Here is a 19,619-nt window from a genome sequence, read left to right on the forward strand (position 1 = left end):
CGAGTTAAAAAGTCACTGACTGACTATATGTACGGGAATCAGAGTTGTCGATTTTCTGGGGCCGATTTCTCTGTCCTCCAAATTTTCAGTCAGAATATTTTGTTTGAAAGATACTTGTTTTCTTAGGTAATGTCATGCTATGTGTTACTGATTATTACAGGAATTTTTGGGATGATTTCATATTCAACATACATTCTCTTAAAAACTGGAAGTTAAGATCAGATTTGAGACATTTGGAATTTCTCATATAAAACTTTCAAAAAAATTAAAAATAAAATAAAAACATAAATATAAGTATTAGATATATACGGTCTTTTCAAAATTATTTTAAAATATACTCTGACGTTAGTAAGAAAAGAAAAGTTTTTTTTGTTTTCATAAGCACAATATAGTGCAGTTAAATGAACACTAGGCATCATTTCATTCGTTTATTTGCTCGTTTTAGTTGATGTGCATTTTTACATGTTTCGAGCCTTACAACGCCCCTCTTCAGTCAACTAATTTTAAAATGTACATAATTACTACATAGCATCAAACCTTTTAAATAATACATATAATTTACAAACATACCTTCAATTTCATATTTTATGTTTGTTGAATTTAATTTCTGTTGTTTTGCTTTTCTGAGACTATTTCAATTGATGTTTTAACAAATGTATTAACATAGCATCTTAAAATGGAGGTATGCATGAGTACAGGTCCTACATAATTTATTCCATTCTGCCATTTTTGGAAGAAATAGTTATTCTTCCAAAAATGGCAGAATGGAATAAATTATGTAGGACCTGTACTCATGCATACCTCCATTTTAAGATGCTATGTTAATACATTTGTTAAAACATCAATTGAAATAGTCTCAGAAAAGCAAAACAACAGAAATTAAATTCAACAAACATAAAATATGAAATTGAAGGTATGTTTGTAAATTATATGTATTATTTAAAAGGTTTGATGCTATGTAGTAATTATGTATGAAATGATGTCTAGTGTTTGTTTAACTGCACTATATCACGCTTATGAAACAAAAACATAGAATGACATAATTTCAAATTAGTAGAAAAATTATTTATTACATGTATCATATTATTCATACACATCATTTTATTAAAAATGTATTAAATAACAAATATTAAATATAATGAACTTAAACAAAATTTCACCTCTAAGAGCTGTAGTTGTGCTAAATTTTCTTCAGTAATATGAACTTGTTTAACAAATCCCAATGAAGATGGAACTTCTATTGTAACTGTTACATCAGTTACATCTCGAAGGCGAGACTGAATTGAATACTGAATGAGTGCTTGAGTGGCTATAATAGTATCCTATTATAAAAGTAAAAAACAAAACTTTTAAAATAGAAAAAATTCAAACTAATAGTTGTTAATGTAGCAAAAGTGTTTTATTTCTTTTAACTCACTTGAGTAGATGCCCATCCACCATCACTCATTCGTTGTGTATTTAACCATTCAACAATCTCTCTTTGTATAACAGCTTGTCTTGCAACATGTACTAATAAGCCATAAGCAGTAGTTTCAACATTAGAAGCATCATATTTTTGAGGAACTCTTGGTAAAATGTATGGCCTATTGTTTTCTATTGTTGTTTTTAAGGGTAACATTGATTCTCTTGCCCAATATTTTAAACCACCTTGAAATTATAAATTTCAAGTTAAATTGAAGTTAATAAAGTTTAAATTGAAAATAAAGTTATAGTATATCATCCATGCAATTATATCAGACCTCTGAAATATTCTATTTTTTTTAAAGCTATTTGTTTGTAAATAATTTAAATAATGCTTACAAATAAATAAATTTAAAAAATAATACAGAAATCCTTGTTAGTTTGAAATTCAAGGAACAAAATAATTGCAGCTTCAAATTATCAAGTTTCAAATTATCCAAGATTTACATATTTCTGCACAATATTTCAAATGCCACATAACTGATGTAATTTATTAAGGAAATGGAATATGGATTCATATACAGAATGCTATTTTCATTAATTAATAATTAATAAATAATAAATACCAGTAAACTGGAAATAAACTGCATATTTTTGGTAAGAACCTCATGGGTGGCCAGATAGATTTTATAAAAAGTAAAGCAAAATTCCTTGAAATGCAGCCCAAATTTTAAAGTGGCCCAAAAATAGTAAGTCACCCAAATGTAGTAGCCTAGAAGCCCTACATATATCGAATAAAAGAGAAACGTTTACTGGACTGTAAAACAAACGTACTACACCTTTTAAGTATCCAGTAGGAAGTTTTATTAGAATAAAAACGTTTTCGGCCGCATTAATCAGCCTTCGTCAGTTAACGAATATCAAAAACGACCAAAATAGTTCGTTTTTGATATTCGTTAACTGACGAAGGCTGATTAATGCGGCCGAAAACGTTTTTATTCTAATAAAACTTCCTACTGGATACTTAAAAGGTGTAGTACGTTTGTCCTACATATATCTCAATCTGATACTTGTAGCCCAATCTTGTAATCCCAAAATCCAGCTGTATTTTATGAGAAAGAAACAAAAAGAGTAGTCCAAGTGTAAAGTGACAGCTGAAAATGTGTACTGTAAAAGCAAAGCCATATTGACCAGATTAGAGTTGTTTTTTGTCTATTGTTATCTTATAATATGGAGATAACTCGTTCCTTTAGTTTGGAGTAACATATCACAGTTTGGATAGAATTTTCACTTGGAATTTTGAAGTAACTGTATTTTGAACTAACCAAATTCCTTAACATGTAAATCTCTATATCTCCAGATGGGACAAAAGTACAGTTATGAACTAATGGGATTTTGAACTATCTGAGTTCAAACTAATAAAGATTTCTTGTAATTATTGTTTTTGCAAATTACACCATATGGTGCATTATGTACTAATGGTTTGACTATACTGCTCAACGCAAGTGCATAGGCATTCCTATGCGCTTGCGTTGAGCAGTATAATCAAACCATTAGTACATAATGGAGTGCTCTCCAGACTTGAGTTGTTCTGAAAAGAAACGGAAAACGTAACTTAAAAAATGTTCTCATAAAAAACTGGTTGTAACTACCCATTCTCTCCAATCAAGTTGAATGGAAAGAATAATATCAAATTTCTTAGAATATGGGAAGTAGAAAAAATACTTTCTTGTTTCAGTAGAATGATACCTAGAATAGTGGGGCTCTCAACTTAATGTGCATGTATTCTAAGAATGTGAGATACTTTTCCAGACTACAAAACTTTGTATTGGAAAAAATATACATTTAATTAATAACAGAAATGCCAAAAGATATGTTTCATTTTTTTTTTATTGATTTACAAATGGTACTTTTGAGCCCTTCCTAAATATGTGAATTGCTATGCTACTGGCTCAATGGTCATGTCAGTTTAAATGAGTTTTGAGTATTAGTTTCAACCCTTTTTAACATTTAAAATGCCTTTACAATGCAGCATTAAAAAAAAGTTATTGTATGTGCAAAGAGCATGGAAATAAATCTTCCAAACATTACCAATTACAATACATGAATATTAAAAAAATATAAGCAAATATGAACTATTATTATTACAAAAATATTAAAAGAGCTTAAGAAGATTTCAGAATTGTATTTAAAATACATTTGAATTTAATCTCTGGAAATTAGTAATTAGGTTCAAATATTTGTTTTATTTAGGCTGTGTGTTAATGAATTTTAAATATACACAATAAAAAACGACAAACATGTTGAGACAGAATTGATAAAATAGGCCTATTTTGAAGTAAATCTGATTCAGAGCTAGAACAAACATGATACAATGACAAATTCAAGAAGTGAGCCATATTGTTTAGTTAACTGTGGAAATCAAATATTGTTTTCCTAGAGACAACAGGTTTTCATTTTAAAGTAATATCTTGCTAGTTGATCCTATATTCATGTTCTAGACAAATTTTGTGGTAATACACACAAAATAATGACCTCAACAGAAACATTATGCAGACTATTGGCATCACTCCACTGATATTTTACTGACTTTACTATGGTTTACTATGTTTGATACATAGTAAAGTTTATGCTAGTATTTTCAACATTTATTGCAACAATTATGATTTTTTTTTGTTATAATTTTTATTGCAAACACTGTTTGAAAATGAATTTGTTTTACACATTACTCTTCCCAAACTTACAAAATACAAGTGTTTGTTTTCATATGCATAACTTTTTGGTCACCCTGCAACCTTAAACATGTCTAACTGTAGAAGTAAGATGAAAATCTGGAATAAGAAAGTAATTTGTTTGTTATAGAAAAGGAAACATACCTTACAAATTAAATATGGAAAAGTTTCCTAGGAGTTATATTCACATATTAAAGATTTCACCTTTAGTTAGAATTAAGTAGCACTTAATCCCTCTTAAAATTTTTTATACCAGAAAATAAATAAATATATATTAACTATTTTACAGGATGAGTGTTCATTAATGTACAATTTTGTATAAGAATCTATATTCTGTAATTAGATCACTAATAAAAAGTTATTTACTTACTTGTTTCTCTCATACGAGAATCTAATTTATTAAATGCTTCTTCACCAACAATGCTGTTCGAAACAGTCAAGGCATAGGCAACTATCGCCAATTCATAGGGATCATTAAAATTATTTAAAATATTGTGTTTCTTCTCTAAATAATTTTGTGCCAAAGATCTTGCATTTGAAGCTTTAAGTCCAATTTCCTAAAACAAAATTGGCATTTAAATATTAATAAATTAATTTTAAATACTTTAATTTATATTAATTTATAAATTACTTACTCCTCCTAAATCTTTCACTTCTGTTAAAGTGATTAAAACATGAGCAGTCAAAGAAATGTTTCTTAATTTTACATTATCATGTTTCCAGTCAGACTGAAAAATCAATATCATAATTTCCGTATTAAAATAAACTATTATATTTAAGAAAAACTATATATTGTTGACACATGAAAACATCATAAGTGCCACTATGGGTCAAATAAGTTTTACATTATAGTTCTGCAAAAACCTCAAAAACATTCAACTAATGAAATTGGCTGTACTGGTTCTTGTAATAAGCAGGCGTATAACTGGTTAGTCTGCATCACTGAGAAACCTCATAAATGACTAAATCTTTTTTCTGTTGTCGAGTTTAATCGATAGTAAATCTTGATAATTACATGATTACAACTTATAATGAACCTCACATGAGAAAACCTTACACTATTTTATGCAATATTAATTGTCTTTTTTGATTTTTGGCAATTATAGGATTTTCATGTGTCAACAATGATATTATATAGCAATTTCAGAACATACTGTTAAATTCATTTTCCGGTCATAAGGAAACATTGTTGTTTCATAAAATGCACCATCAGGAGACTGATGTTTAATTAGCCATGATATAGCTTTATTAATTACTGATGGATCTATATACAAAAAGTTTTCCCATTCTTGAAAAGTAGCTTTATAAAATATTCTTGCACAGAAAGCTGTAAGCCTGTTAATTAGTAATAAATTATTAATTTAAAAATTTTAAATTTTAAAGAATAATTTGGAATTTATTCAAATTAAAAATCTAAATAGTAAAAAGATTCAGTCAAGAATAGTTCAAGATTTATTTAGTTTTTAATTTTCTAGATTTTGATATCGTTGACTTGTCTATGATTCTAAATACATATTGTAACTAATTTTTTTTTCTATATTTTATGTCATGATTATTTAATGATTTATGTTTAATGTTGTGATGCTGATGTTATATTATGTTATGTTCATGTTATGAGTTATGATAATGTTTAATGATTTTATGATCCTAAAGCAATTATAAATTTATTTTATTATTTTCATTTTAAACTTCTCACATTTTATTTTCTAATGCATTCTTGTAAATTTTTTGTTTAAACTACGTAAAAAGTTTGTAATTTAAACAAAACGGTATGACGTTACAAATGCAAGAAACGTGTTTTATATTTTAATACTTTAAAATAAAATATTTTCAGAAGACGAATCTATTTCATCAGATTTACTAACTTTATATTAAATTTTCATTACTTAATAATTCCATAACAAATTTAACTTTTCTTTCACATCTTTTTCTTTGCATTTTCTAATAATTATCTTAAAATATCTTCTCATATTAATAATGGTAATAAAAAATTAAATAAACAAGATATTCTAGTGTTTTTGTTTGGTAAATTGATAGTCCAAAATAAATAAAATTCAGACACAGAGCAAATAATGTGCTAGATTTAGATATGAGGCTATGGAAGATATAACAGCTTAATAATAGCTAGAAAAGAATTTAATAAAATATGTTATTGAAATAATCTGCAGATTTGATCACTACTTTCATGATATTGATTTCTAGTATTTATTCTTCTATGGATCTATGATTAAGTAATAAAATGGCTAAACTTATTACTTTTTTAGATGAAAAGATGATGTAAGAATAATGTTCAACAAATTTATGGCACAATAAAAAACTAAATCGAAGTTATTGACGTTATTTATAAAGCTAACAACTTAAAGACTTCAGAGTATTTCCTATCTGTTGATGGATATCCAATATAAAGAAATTAGAATGTTGCCATAAATCAGTATATCATCAGCACATCTAATTATAAATCAAATAAAGCCAAATACAATTTGTAATTTGAAAGATTTGATGCTATACATATTATATTACTTAAATGAAAAAAAGCTAGAACTGGGAAAGCCCATACACATTTCTCATACTACAATTTGTAATTTTTCTCTTTTGTATTGAATTATAACTGATTAATCATATTCTAGTGGCAACATTATTTTGATCTTATATGGAATGCAGTGAAATATTTTTGGTTTAGCTATTTAATTGTAGAACTTTGCATTAAAACTAAAATTAGTAATGTGCTTTGCAACATTAATATTAACCATCAGTATCAAATTTATAAAATTATCAATATTTATTTGTCATTATCATTAATCTACAGCACAAAAATAAAATATTTTTTTAATTATTTTTTAAAACTGGCTACCGATATTAAATTTTTTAAAATCTAAATTAGTAAAAATGAAATTTTTAAGAATTTGTTTAACATATAAATAAGAAATTAAATTACCAAACACTTCCTTCACTTTTCCACCTAAATAAACTGAATGAACCATCTTCATTTTGATAACTCAGCTGTCTTTGATAACCTAGCATAATAGTATGTTAGCAGTTAAAATTAAATATTGATTATGATTATAAAAATTTTAATAATAGTTCTATTTCTTGCCTATATTCAAGAAATGAAATGCTTTCTTTTCCACTTGTGGTTGTCTTTGTCCAATGAGACGTAAGTACCAGATCATGTACAGATTGGCTGCAAAATTAAACATATTTTGCTCTCCACACCAAAATGGTTTCTTTAATAAATATGTTGCATTAACTGGTATTGTGGGAAAAATTGGACCAACAACATCTCCTACAAAAAAGAATAATCCAGTTGGTTCATATTAAGAATGATAAAAATATAATATGTATTGTATGGTACATTGTAAATATTTATTTATATATTTAACTCACCCACTATAGTAACTGTTGCTTTATTTGAGCCAAATACATATAATCGGTCTTGTCTAAATGGAATAATTGGGTTTGCTGTTAGGTTTGTATCTAGGTATTTGATTAGATATGCTCCCTGAGATAAATCAAGTAAAAATGATGTATGCCTATGTTGTGGGACTCCACTTGCCTGTAAGAAATAAACCCATTCGTTTGTAACTGAATTCATATATTATTCTCTCACAAAATTATAAAAATTTGCAATCATAGTTAATTTTCAAATACTAAGATCTTGTGAATCTGAATAGCAATATTTTAAGAATATAAACTCATAACTTTAATAACCACAATGCTATTTATATACTGAAAATATACCATACATTTAGCAATGTTTTGAGTGAAATGCTTAATTGTGGAATTTCTTTTTACTTTTTGAAATTAAGTATACAGTGGAACCTTGGTATACGTCTGCTTTAGAATATGTCCTGTTTGGACGAAACAAATTTTCCTCGGTATATGACTTTGTTTGGTATACGACTTAATTCAATTATACGCGCCATTTATGAACAAGTAGTGCTATTGGTGTACTATACCAGACTAGACATTCGCAGTCCCGCGGTTCATAACTTTGTTAAATTTCTTCTGATTTTAATTTGTAAGTAAAATTTTATTATTTTTATTAATCATGAATTGCAAAAAGGCAAATGAAAAGCAACAGAAAACTAAAAAAATGACTAGAATCACAATGGAACTGAAAAAAGAGATTGTTGAGAAATATGAAGGTGGCATGGGTGTTCAAAATTTAACTGTTGCATACCGTATTCCGAAAATGACGATGTCGACAATTGCAAAAAATAAAGACATTATTAAATCTGCTAATGTCACGAAAGGGATTTAATCAATTTCTAAACAGATTATTAGTATTAAGGAGAGTTTAATTTGATTTGATTTAATGATTTAAATAATATAATACAATATACTGTAATAACTTTAAAAATCTATAATAAAATTTATTTTTTTATTAATGTGCTCAAACAGTGTTTAAATTATTTTACAACCCATTAATATACCATATCAAGAGGGTTTTTTTACATGAGAACGGATTAATCATTTTTATATTACTTCTTATGGGAAAGGTTGGTTTGGTATACGTCCTATTCGGTATAAGTCCAAACATCAGGAACGGATTAAGGTCGTATACTGAGGTTCCAGTGTACTTAAATAATTAATTTAAAAAAAAATCTTTTAGATTAATATTTGAAAAAATAAAACTTCAAAGCATTTTTAGTTCTAAATTTACATTGGAGTTTGAAAAAAAACAGCCTATGGTCCATAAAAAAAAGACAAGTGTAAATAACAAAATGAATTTATTACCAAAAGTTAGGTACAAACATGGTTACTTTTCAACATAATCACTCTGAAGATTGAAGCATTTATCATATCTGTGGACGAGCTTTTCCATCCCCTTGTCGTAGAATGTTGCCGCCAATAACTTGAGATGAGTCCTAATGTTTTTTTTGAAGATCATCATTAGTCTCAAACCTCTGCCCACCAGCCACTTTTCCTGTTCAGGAAACAGGTGGAAATTGCTTGGCGATAAATTGGAGCTATATGCTATATTTTTAAAGGTGGTAAAGACTTTCACCTTTCATACTTCTACCCAACTTAAAACTTTTTAATGTGTGAAGACTTCCACCTCTTTCCTGAACTGAAAATATGGCTAGCAGGGCAGAAGTTTGAGACTAATGAACTAATGTCGATCTTCAAAATAACGTTGTTAAGGCCATCTCAATTCACTGGCAGCAACATTTTATGAGAAGGGGATGGAAAAGCTCATGCGTGGATATGACAAATTCCTCAATCTTCATGGTGATTATGTTGAAAAGCAGGGCTGGATTTACCAATCCAGGGGCCCTGGGCACAAATTCGGTGGGGGTCCCCCCTTTAAGAGTTGGCAAATTTGATGATTTAGAAAATTTACACAAAATACTGTACTTTCAATTAGATTTGAACTAGGAAGTTGTAAATTTCATTTAAAAATAAGGTTATTGTAAACATACATATATTTTATTGTGTAAAACTAATTATTTTAATTTAACTGAAAAACACCTATGTGAAATTTTTTCCCGAAATTTTCCGATGTTTCATAGGTTTTTTCCCGGGTTTGGTTTTCTCTGCCTGTTGCCCTCATGATTAGGCCACACTAGGCTGTCGCGGTAATAGAAAAAAAATTATGTTTAAACATAATTTTTTTTTAGTTTTGTGGGGGCCCTATTTTGTGGGGCCCTGGGCACAGCCCCCGGGGCCCCTATTTTGTGGGGCCCTGGGCACAGGCCCAAATGCCCTTATGTAAATCCGGCCCTGTTGAAAAGTAACCATGTTTGTACCTAACTTTAGGTAATAAATTCATTTTGTTATTTACACTTGTCTTTGTTTTATGGACCATCGGAGCTTGGAAAAAAAACAGCCTTCATAATAAGTTTAAAGTTCAAAATTTAAATCTAATTATCATTTTGGTGATTGGCTATTCTATCCAATTTTCACTACATTTGTCACAATGGTTGATATAGAAGACAATTCTTACTTCATGTAACATTCTTTATATAAATCTAAATGCATTTTGTACTTTTAGTCCTTCTTCAGTCAATTTTATTATTTTTTATCAGATATTTAATTATCTTACAATAAATTATTAGTATAAATATGGTTTCTTCATATTTGAAGTCTTGTAAATTCTTGTATATTTATACATTTTTAAAATAACCTGTTCATAAATAACAATTTCGTATTCTACTAGACATAAAGCAAACAATAATCAAATATAATTATTCAAAACTTGAGAGCTCTTTTCTATCTAAAATCAAAATACCATATTCACTCTCATATAAGATGAGGTTTTTATTCATTTTTTACTGCTTCAAAACCTAGGTCATCCTATATGCGTGAGCAAAAAATTCTTTGCGTTTTTGCAATAATTTCTGTGAACCATGTATACTTTATGCTGTCATTATAGGTCTACAGTCTATTTAGCATAAGTTGGCATCTACTGTATACAGATTAAGACACACTTTCCTTTGTTTATTGGTTTAATCCTATGTCCATTAATTAAAAACTGCATTGTATCTCATTCGCTCGTAGAAAATAGTTTCTAGTTATTTATAAAAACATTAATGAAATACAGGTCACTTAGCAATAATTATAAATGTAGTTATTTTATATTAGTTAAATTGTTATTTTTAATGAATATTAGCATATTCTGAATCATTAAAAATAAACTTTTTCTAGTCATGCCCATTATAATGTTTTGGTTTTGTTTTCTGTTCATCACATATTAAGGCAAACATGGTTGTTTGTCTTAATGCATGCATTTGATAATATTTTATTTGTGATTAAACGAAATAAAATTAGAATTGTATTAACAAATCTAATTTTCTTTATTTTGATCTCTAAAGTCACACCTCGTCCTATATGTAAGATCATCTTATATCCAAGTAAATATGGTACTAAATTGAACTGCAAAAGTAAATTAAAATAAAATTAGATATATCACTAAATTATCAAAGGTGAAAAACCGTATTTGAGTTTTTATAAGCAAATAACTGAATTCAAAATTAATTTAAAAAATTTGACAAACCTCCACATGAATAGTCTTAGTAACCATATCTTTTGCCACTTGAGTTTTGGCCATTACTGTGACATTAATATCACCTAATCTTGTTGGAACAATTGGCATATATACAACTGTAGATTTTCCTGGTTTTACCTTTGTAAATATAAAATGAAATTTATAAATTTATAAATGTAATGTATTTAAAGCTCTTAAAAATTACATTTATTAGTTTTACAATGTTAATGAATTTTTCATTATACAGTCAAGTTCAATTTCAATGAATTATGTATCTCACTACATAAATCATCAAAATTATTATTGCTTATTCAAAATGTTTTTGATGATATTTTAATAATTTTAATATACATATATGCAATGGTGTATTGGAGAAAAATGTGCCAGATTGCCATTCCAATACTAGTTCCCGAACTGGAACCCTTTCTAAAATTTTTTACTATGCATGTGTAAAAAACATAAAAAAATAATTGTAATTTCAATTAATATGTACTGTACTGTACATAGTAAAAACATCATTTGAAATTGTGTGTTAATGGTATTGTGAGGCTCTGGACAGGTCCGAACCTCACTGAAATTTATGTTAAAAACATTTATTTTTAAGAAAAAAATTATCTTTTTAGAGGAAAAAATAGAAGTTAGAAATAGCTTTTCTTAATGAAAACGACGCAAACTTTTAAACAATAGAACAATGGAGAAATGAAGATCGTCTATCTCCAGATGGGAATCAAATTAAACTTTGATTTTGACCTCTCTCGCGCCCCAAAAGGTTTTGAATTGTCACCAGGTGATGAGGAGACACCAATCAGAAAGTGAAATTGGAGGAAAACGGATAAAACCTGAGAATTCAAGGACATGACGTCTTCTCCCGAAAGTTCCAAGTAACGGATCTATTGTTGTGTTGTGTGTGTCTCGTGCCCATCTTCATCTCCATCTCTTGACCTCAGATCGCCATCTCTCCATCAACGGAAGTCGACCGCATTGTCCCAGAGTCGTCAAGACGTCGAGGGATCTGGCCATTCGCGACCCATGGACACTCCTTCAAAATGGGACACTCCTTCAAAATGGGACTATCTTGGAAAGAAAACACTCTGTGTTTTCAATTTTTGAACTTCTAACATCAACCAATGTCAAGTGATATCATATTGTGAATAACTTGATCTCATCTGTGATATCACTTGACATTTTATCCAAAAGCTTTTGAAAATATATTTAAAAACATTTTATTGTTAATTAAAGATTTCTGACTTCAATAAAATTCATTAAATGATGAATTGTGAAAACATTTTTTTGTATTCTTCATTATAATTTTACTACTTCAATAATTAACTTACAAAATAAATTTTAAAATATGACCTTTTTATTGAGTTATAGCCTCAATAAAAAAGTGTCATCTCTACAAGAAAGACTGTTTTTTTTCTGGTGATTGGACAAGACAGAAGAGTGAAGACGACTTGGTTTCTTCTATTTTATTAAATTGGGAAATATACCATCTGCCATTTTAATTTGTAATTCAATAAAATTGTTTAAAATGCATTTGGTACCATTTGAAATCCATCAGAAACCATTACAGAAATGATATCAAGTTATATCGTGCTTTGACATTTGATTGTTTGAATGGATAAAAAAATTTTTAATGCAAATTCAATAAAAATCCCACCTTATGTGTCCACCACTGTTAGATCAACCAATAGACAAATAAGATAAATATCTAGGGTCTGTAATTCAGAAAGGACCTAGCTTTAGTACAGAAAAAAAAATAAAAAATATTTTAAAATAAATCTTTTATAATATAGAATATTTATGTTATTATTTTTAAATACTATAAATAAATGTCATCATAATAATTAATAAAGTAATAAAATAGGATTTGGTGCTACTATAAAAGATTTATTTTAAAATATTTTTTGTGCATGAGCTATGTATATGTGATAACTCGAAATATACATACTGTATATATATTGTATTAGTGTTTGTATTCTCTATTATTAATAAGACTTTTAAGTGACATTATTTCAGATTTCTTTAGAAGCAACTTGTATAAATGGAGCTCCAATTTAAATTTTGTCTAGGGCCCACTAGAGGCTTAAACCAGCACTGGTGACCACTAATTCCTTAGTAGTATAAAAATAGAATATAAATAAAAAAATGAATTTTAATTAGGAAAATTTTTACTGTTTGGTTTTCTCTTTCTTTGGAGGCAGCCAGGGCCCCTTGACCCCCCCTGGATGCACCACTGAAATTATGTATAAAATCGTACATATTAGCCCAGGATTATTTTAGTTATATTCAAAAATGAAATTTAAGACAATACAAACCATGTTTGAGTCCTTCTTCCTATTTACATCATTTTATTCCAATCCAGGAACCACAAACAACAGGCAACTTGAAGTAAAATTTCTAAAACTAACAGACAAAATACTATCAAATGATTTACACGCAATTAAAAATGTTCTCAACGTCAACCTGTTTTTGTAGGCTACGATATCTACAAACATTAAAAATCATTAAAAATCCTTCACAACAGCATCCATGTTTTATAATCGCATTTAAGCTGAGAGTCCTCGGGCAGCCCATAAATTATTTAAATAATTGTACATATTAGCCCAGGATTATTTTAGTTATATTCAAAAATAAAATTTAAGACAATAGCCTACAAAAACAGGTCGATGTCAAGATCATTTTTAATGGTGTGTAAATCGTTTGATAGTATTTTGTCTGTTATTTTTAGAAGTTTTACTTCAAGTCGCTTGCTGTTTGTGGTTCCTGGATTGGAATAAGAAGATGTAAATAGGAAAAAGGACTCAAACATTGTTTGTATTGTCTTAAATTTCATTTTTGAAATATATATATATATATATATATAGTGATATACAGGGTGTCCCATAAATTTGTAAATAGTTTAAAAATTCATAAAAGTTGAAAGAGTTGGTATATTTGAATGCAGTTTGTGAAAAGTTTTTCTTACGAAGGGGGATTTTTTTGGGTAGAGGAAAAGAAAATAGTTCAAATTTTTGTCAATAGAGGGCATCGAATGCAAGAAAAATCACTAAAATTGTGCAAATCTGAGTTTTATAAAATGCAGGGTGTACGATTAACAGCTCATTTCTGAATTTTCCTGTTACTGGCACTGACATACAGTTTTCATTATGATGGTGATGTTAATGGATAAAGCACTATTGGTGAAGTTGTTTAATCTCACTCATGAATCGCCAGCTGAAACTTTACGAAGGTTTAAGACACAGAAGAGAATGAAGAAAGGTTCAGGTCCAATCACTCCTGCTGGATTGGTTTCCTAGTATGATGTTTCGAAGAAGTGGGAAGTTTAGGTAATTGCCCATGCAGTGGTGCACCAAGTTTATCGTAGGTCCGTACCTCCGATGTGGCTTTGCAAATGGAAACCAATCCGGCAGGAGTGATTTGACCTGAACCTTTCTTCATTCTCTTCTGTGTCTTAAACCTTCGTAAAGTTTCAGCTGGCGATTTGTGGGTGAGATTAAACAACTTCACCAATAGTGCTTTAGCCACCAACGTCAACATCATAATGAAAACCGTATGTCAGTGCCAGTAACAGGAAAATTCAGAAATGAGCTGTTAATCGTACACCCTGCATTTTATAAGACTCAGATTTGGACAATTCCAGTGATTTTCTTGCATTCAGTGCCTTCTATCGACAAATATTTGAACTATTTTTATTTTCTCTACCCAAAAAAAACCCCCCTTCGTGAGAATAACTTTTATGCAAACCGCATTCAAATACCAATTCTTTTAACTTCTATGAATTTTTAAACTACTTACAAATTTATGGGACACCCTGTATATATATATATATACTCTCATTAATTAAAATTAATTGTTGTATGGGGTTCAGATTAGAAAAAGTTTGGATTATAGCAAGATTATATATAAAGAAAAAAAAGTCAAAATGAAACCAATCTTAAGAAGTTATACCAAAAAGTTTAAAGGCAAAATACAATTTCACACACTTTTATTTGTAAATGATGTGTTGAGACTACTAGAAATTATTTTCAGTTTTTTAATCTATTGTTTCATTTAAAAACTAGAAATCTTATGAAAATATAAATCTAATATTATTTTATTCAAGAACTTTTCCCTAAAGAATTAATATATTATAATTAAGCATAATTCAGAGTCATTTAAAATCTATCATAAATTTGATATAAATACTAAAAATATGAACAAAATTGATTCAGCTTAGTGAAAGTGTAATATTGTCACTTTACTTTCAAAACTGATCAAATCTACGGAAAGAGACGTTAACTTTTTTAATTTTAACAATTGGTTATAGGGAATGATAAAAATATTAAGAAGTACCTGAAAAGATGCATTAAATACACAGAACTGTAGGCACAGGTCCATAAAAGATCAGTATGTACTGTACATAACATGTTTTAGTAAGGGATTACCAGTAGTCAAAGAACCCCAATTTAGTAAACATTCAATTAGAAAGTAGCATTCTGGCATTTTTTTATTTTAGCAACAACAACCACTGTATATACATAGTGGAAAACAAATCTTTACATTGTAGTACAAAGATTGAATAAATGTGTATCAAAGTAAGTGTTACTTCAACCAAATATATTTTTCTATGTCAATTATTGAGCTTTTGATTAATATGTTCAATAAATTTATAGTGAATAATAAATGAAAGTATCAACTATAGATTTTTAGATTGATTATAATTTAGTATAATATCATATTATTATATTTAATAAAATAATATTAAATTCTAATATAAAAATAAAACATACAAAGACTAAATGCTGATGTTCTCCTACTGATGTTCTTGGACTAAAGGAATGTACAACACCAAACGGTTCCACATGTATAAATTTATAATCAGATGAAGTCCCAAGACTCACAACAACCTGCAAATGTTTTTAATACAAAATTTTGTATTTTATAAATGCTAAAAATTAAAAATTACAGAATAAAAATTAAGAATTACACAGTTAATATAAAAATACTAGAAGAGAAAAACTATATTATAAACAAAATCTATTAAACCACTAAAATATTATAAACAAAATCTATTAAACCACTAAAATATTATAAAACAAAATCTATAAATAAAAGTTAATGTATTTATGGAAAATATGTAACTACAATGATCATAAATATTTATAAAAAATTTCAATAATCTACAAACAAGATTTGAAATTTTTGCATGATTTGCAAAAAGAACATTCTTGTTATGATAAAGATAAAATGAAATGGAAAAAGAAAATTTTATTAGGTTACAGATTAAATTTTTTAAGTTAAAAAAAACTAAATAAATAGATCAGTTTTAAAAATTCATATTTTATTTTCTGATTAATTATACTAATCAGATTTTGAAAATTATAATGCCTTATAATTAACTATTTATCTCAATTTTTTAATAACTATTAATATAAACATGAATTTTTTTCAGTATTTTAATAGCATCATTTTAAACTTCCATCACCTATAAAAATTTATGTATATAAAATTTACTATTGTATATTTCTAAGTGTTTATTGAAATAGCTATTATATTTTAATAACTGATATTTATAAAATAATTATTTTGTGATTTAATGACATTGTCTCTTGATCTTTATCATCTTCTTCTAGCTTCTGGTCTGATTGTTATGTTTATTGGGCTGTTGTATAGATTACTCCCTATGGAATTTCGGGACTTTGAGTATATATTTGAACTCAGGGGACCGAGACGAGTTCAACGATACCCTACTTTTGGACTAGAGACAAAAAATAAGGAAATTATAATATTTATGATTTCTTGCCTTTCACAATGCAATCTACACCATTTTAGAGTTTTCCACAAAATGGCATCTGACTGTTCATGCTCTTGACAGACTCCTCTGCCGGCAGGCTGCCCAGTGTTTAACGTCACTGGTTATTGGTTCACAGTAGTTCTTAAACAAAAGAAAGAAAAAGGAAACATACATTGAACTACAAGCAGTGCCACCTAGTGGAAAACTAAAATGGCATAGAATGCATTGTGAAAGGCAAGAAATTTCTTATTTTTCATCTCCAGTCCAAAAGTAGGGTATCGTTGAACTCGTCTCAGTCCCGAGTTCAGATATATACTCAATGCCCTGAAATTCCATAGGGAGTAATCTATACAACTTCATTTATTATACGGTAGCTACATCCAAAGTGAGCATTCAGATACCATTCCCGTGATGCATCAGCAACGATCGCCACCTGGCAGACTCATCAATAATATTTTACAGTTCAAATACAATACATATTACATCTCAAATACAATACACGTTACACTGATGCCAGTGTCTAATGTGTTTCTTGGGCAGTGACAGTTTATATGGATGGGTTTATGATCAAAAATAATCTATGGTTGTCCAGGCCATAGTTTCAACCTGTAGTCCGGCTAACATAAATTCATTAGAAGAATCAGAGGCTGAAAGAAAAAGAAGGATGTCTTTTTTATAAGTGGAGAAGCTTTAAACGTAACCAACGTTATGAAACTAGAAAAGGAAAACCAAGTATTGGTAGAAGAAAGGGAGAATAAATGAAAAGACCATAGCAACATAATTTTTAAATTTTCAAAAACATTTTCATACCGGTATGTAACTTCAAAATTCATGAAAACTTCAGTCCAATATTGGGCAATAATTAATCAGTCACTGATATCTAATTCTAGGCCAATTTTCATCCCATTATCTGTCTGGGACTGATTCATCATGCTTATCCTGCTATGGCCTTTGTTCAAAAACTGTTTTTAGTTTTTCCTTTCTCCAAAATACAATAATTTTGTTTTTCTGTTTTATTTTTTTATTTCAATGAAATACTCAAAACTGATTTATTGTAGTTTTTCAGTTGAGTGTTTATTTTTCTGTTTTTATGTGAATAAACTGTAAATATATATGTCTATGGTTATACACATATTATTTTCCTCCTTCTTGAAACAAATTTGAGTGTATTCTATTTTAAAGTACCTGAATGTAGTAGTCCTAGATTGATACTGAATATATACCACACTTCAATGATTATTTCATATTTATATTTGGCTATTACAAAAAATATTAATGAAATAACTGTATAAAATTGATTTAACCTAAAAAAATAATTTTTTTCATAAATTTTATATTTTAAAATATTAAACTAAAATAAAACTTAAATTTCACTTAATGTTTATTAAGTTTAGATATGATTAAAAATTAGATTCGGGTTCAGGTTACTCACTTCACATTCACTGTACATGTAATTAAAGATACTAATTCTAATTCCTATTTGCTCTCCTTGAATTGATTTGGATGGCATTTCAACTGTCATGTAAAATGGACGTAAACCACATATCTAATAAAAAATAGAATAAAGTATTAATTTTATTCATTTCAGAGTTAATATATAAAAACAATTAAAATTCATTCTTACTTCAACAGTTTTAGAAAGTACTCCAAACCCATGAACACTGTTCATTCCAAAAGCACTAATAATCCAGTGAGTTGATATTGAAGGAACGGGAATTGTAAATATGTAATGACCTAAGGGACTAGAAAAGTTTTTTTTATTATTGTTGATTTTACATTCTTAAAATTTCTATCAACCACACAAAGTTGATTTTTGTCTATAACAATTCATATATTGAACAATATGTATTTAGATATCACAATTAAATAGATAGCAGGGGCAAATTCTCTGGGCTTGCTTAGCATGTCCCTCATGCTTAAGGGAAAGTTTTGACTATCAATATACTTTTTATATAAAAACAAATATGCCAATAATAATTTATTCTAATGTGTAAACTCTATTATCATTTGTATTTGCTTTTACATTGACAGCTGTCGGCTAGCTGTTTTAACTCAGTGCCATGCTTGCAAGAACTTGATCACTTGCTTGTGTGGAGGTTTGCCACGGCAAACAAGTGCATGTGCATGATGTCATTCGAAGCATTTAACACAGCCAGATTGTATCAAAAGCTTGCGGTACCAAGGATACAGGGTGGATCTACATAGGGATTAATAGGGCTTAAGCCCTGGGCTCCTAGTGTTAAGGGCCCACAAAAATTGAATTATTATCATAAATTTTTAATACTTTTTCATTATAATATATTTCATATATATTTCATGTGTAGATATAATGGGCTTTATAATAGTCCATACTTTTTTATTCACACCAAATAACGTTTCTGCCTATTTTTTAGTGCTACAGATAGGCCTTATAACTTTCAGCATGCTCAAAAATTTTTGTCAGGATTCACCTCTGATAGATAGCATAATCTTATAATGGAATGTTTGGTTCTGTGATTTCTGTATAATTTTTTAATACAAAATAGATTTATTACAGTATAATATTCTGAAACTCCTTAGAGCTTAAAAAACAACTTTTGTAGGTCATTAGTCAGAGACATTTTAAATATTAAACAGATCTGATACTCTCTTTTGTCTTTAAGAAACTATCTGTACATTTTGACATGCTTGTTTATTTCATCTTGTAAATGTTTTATCCTGTTTTTTTGTTTATACTTTATGC

General features: G+C 28.3%; 1 protein-coding gene across 2 annotated transcripts in view; it reads right to left on the reverse strand.

Moving 5' to 3' along the window:
- Positions 1 to 19,619, reverse strand: part of LOC136982978 (CD109 antigen-like) — a 53,291-nt gene that overhangs the window by 4,917 nt on the left and 28,755 nt on the right. For both annotated transcript variants that reach the window (XM_067279566.1, XM_067279565.1), the window contains exons 20-31: positions 18,522 to 18,639; positions 18,330 to 18,443; positions 15,894 to 16,010; positions 11,131 to 11,259; positions 7,518 to 7,686; positions 7,228 to 7,416; positions 7,069 to 7,147; positions 5,288 to 5,468; positions 4,769 to 4,861; positions 4,504 to 4,690; positions 1,418 to 1,647; positions 1,161 to 1,322 (exon numbers count right to left, since the gene is read on the reverse strand). In XM_067279566.1, the coding sequence (XP_067135667.1) occupies positions 1,161 to 1,322; positions 1,418 to 1,647; positions 4,504 to 4,690; positions 4,769 to 4,861; positions 5,288 to 5,468; positions 7,069 to 7,147; positions 7,228 to 7,416; positions 7,518 to 7,686; positions 11,131 to 11,259; positions 15,894 to 16,010; positions 18,330 to 18,443; positions 18,522 to 18,639 (1,768 nt within the window). The remainder of the gene's footprint in view (positions 1 to 1,160; positions 1,323 to 1,417; positions 1,648 to 4,503; positions 4,691 to 4,768; positions 4,862 to 5,287; positions 5,469 to 7,068; positions 7,148 to 7,227; positions 7,417 to 7,517; positions 7,687 to 11,130; positions 11,260 to 15,893; positions 16,011 to 18,329; positions 18,444 to 18,521; positions 18,640 to 19,619) is intronic.

Source organism: Centruroides vittatus, unplaced genomic scaffold (assembly GCF_030686945.1).
Source record: "Centruroides vittatus isolate TY-2023 unplaced genomic scaffold, ASM3068694v2 contig_875, whole genome shotgun sequence".
NCBI lineage: Eukaryota > Metazoa > Arthropoda > Arachnida > Scorpiones > Buthidae > Centruroides > Centruroides vittatus.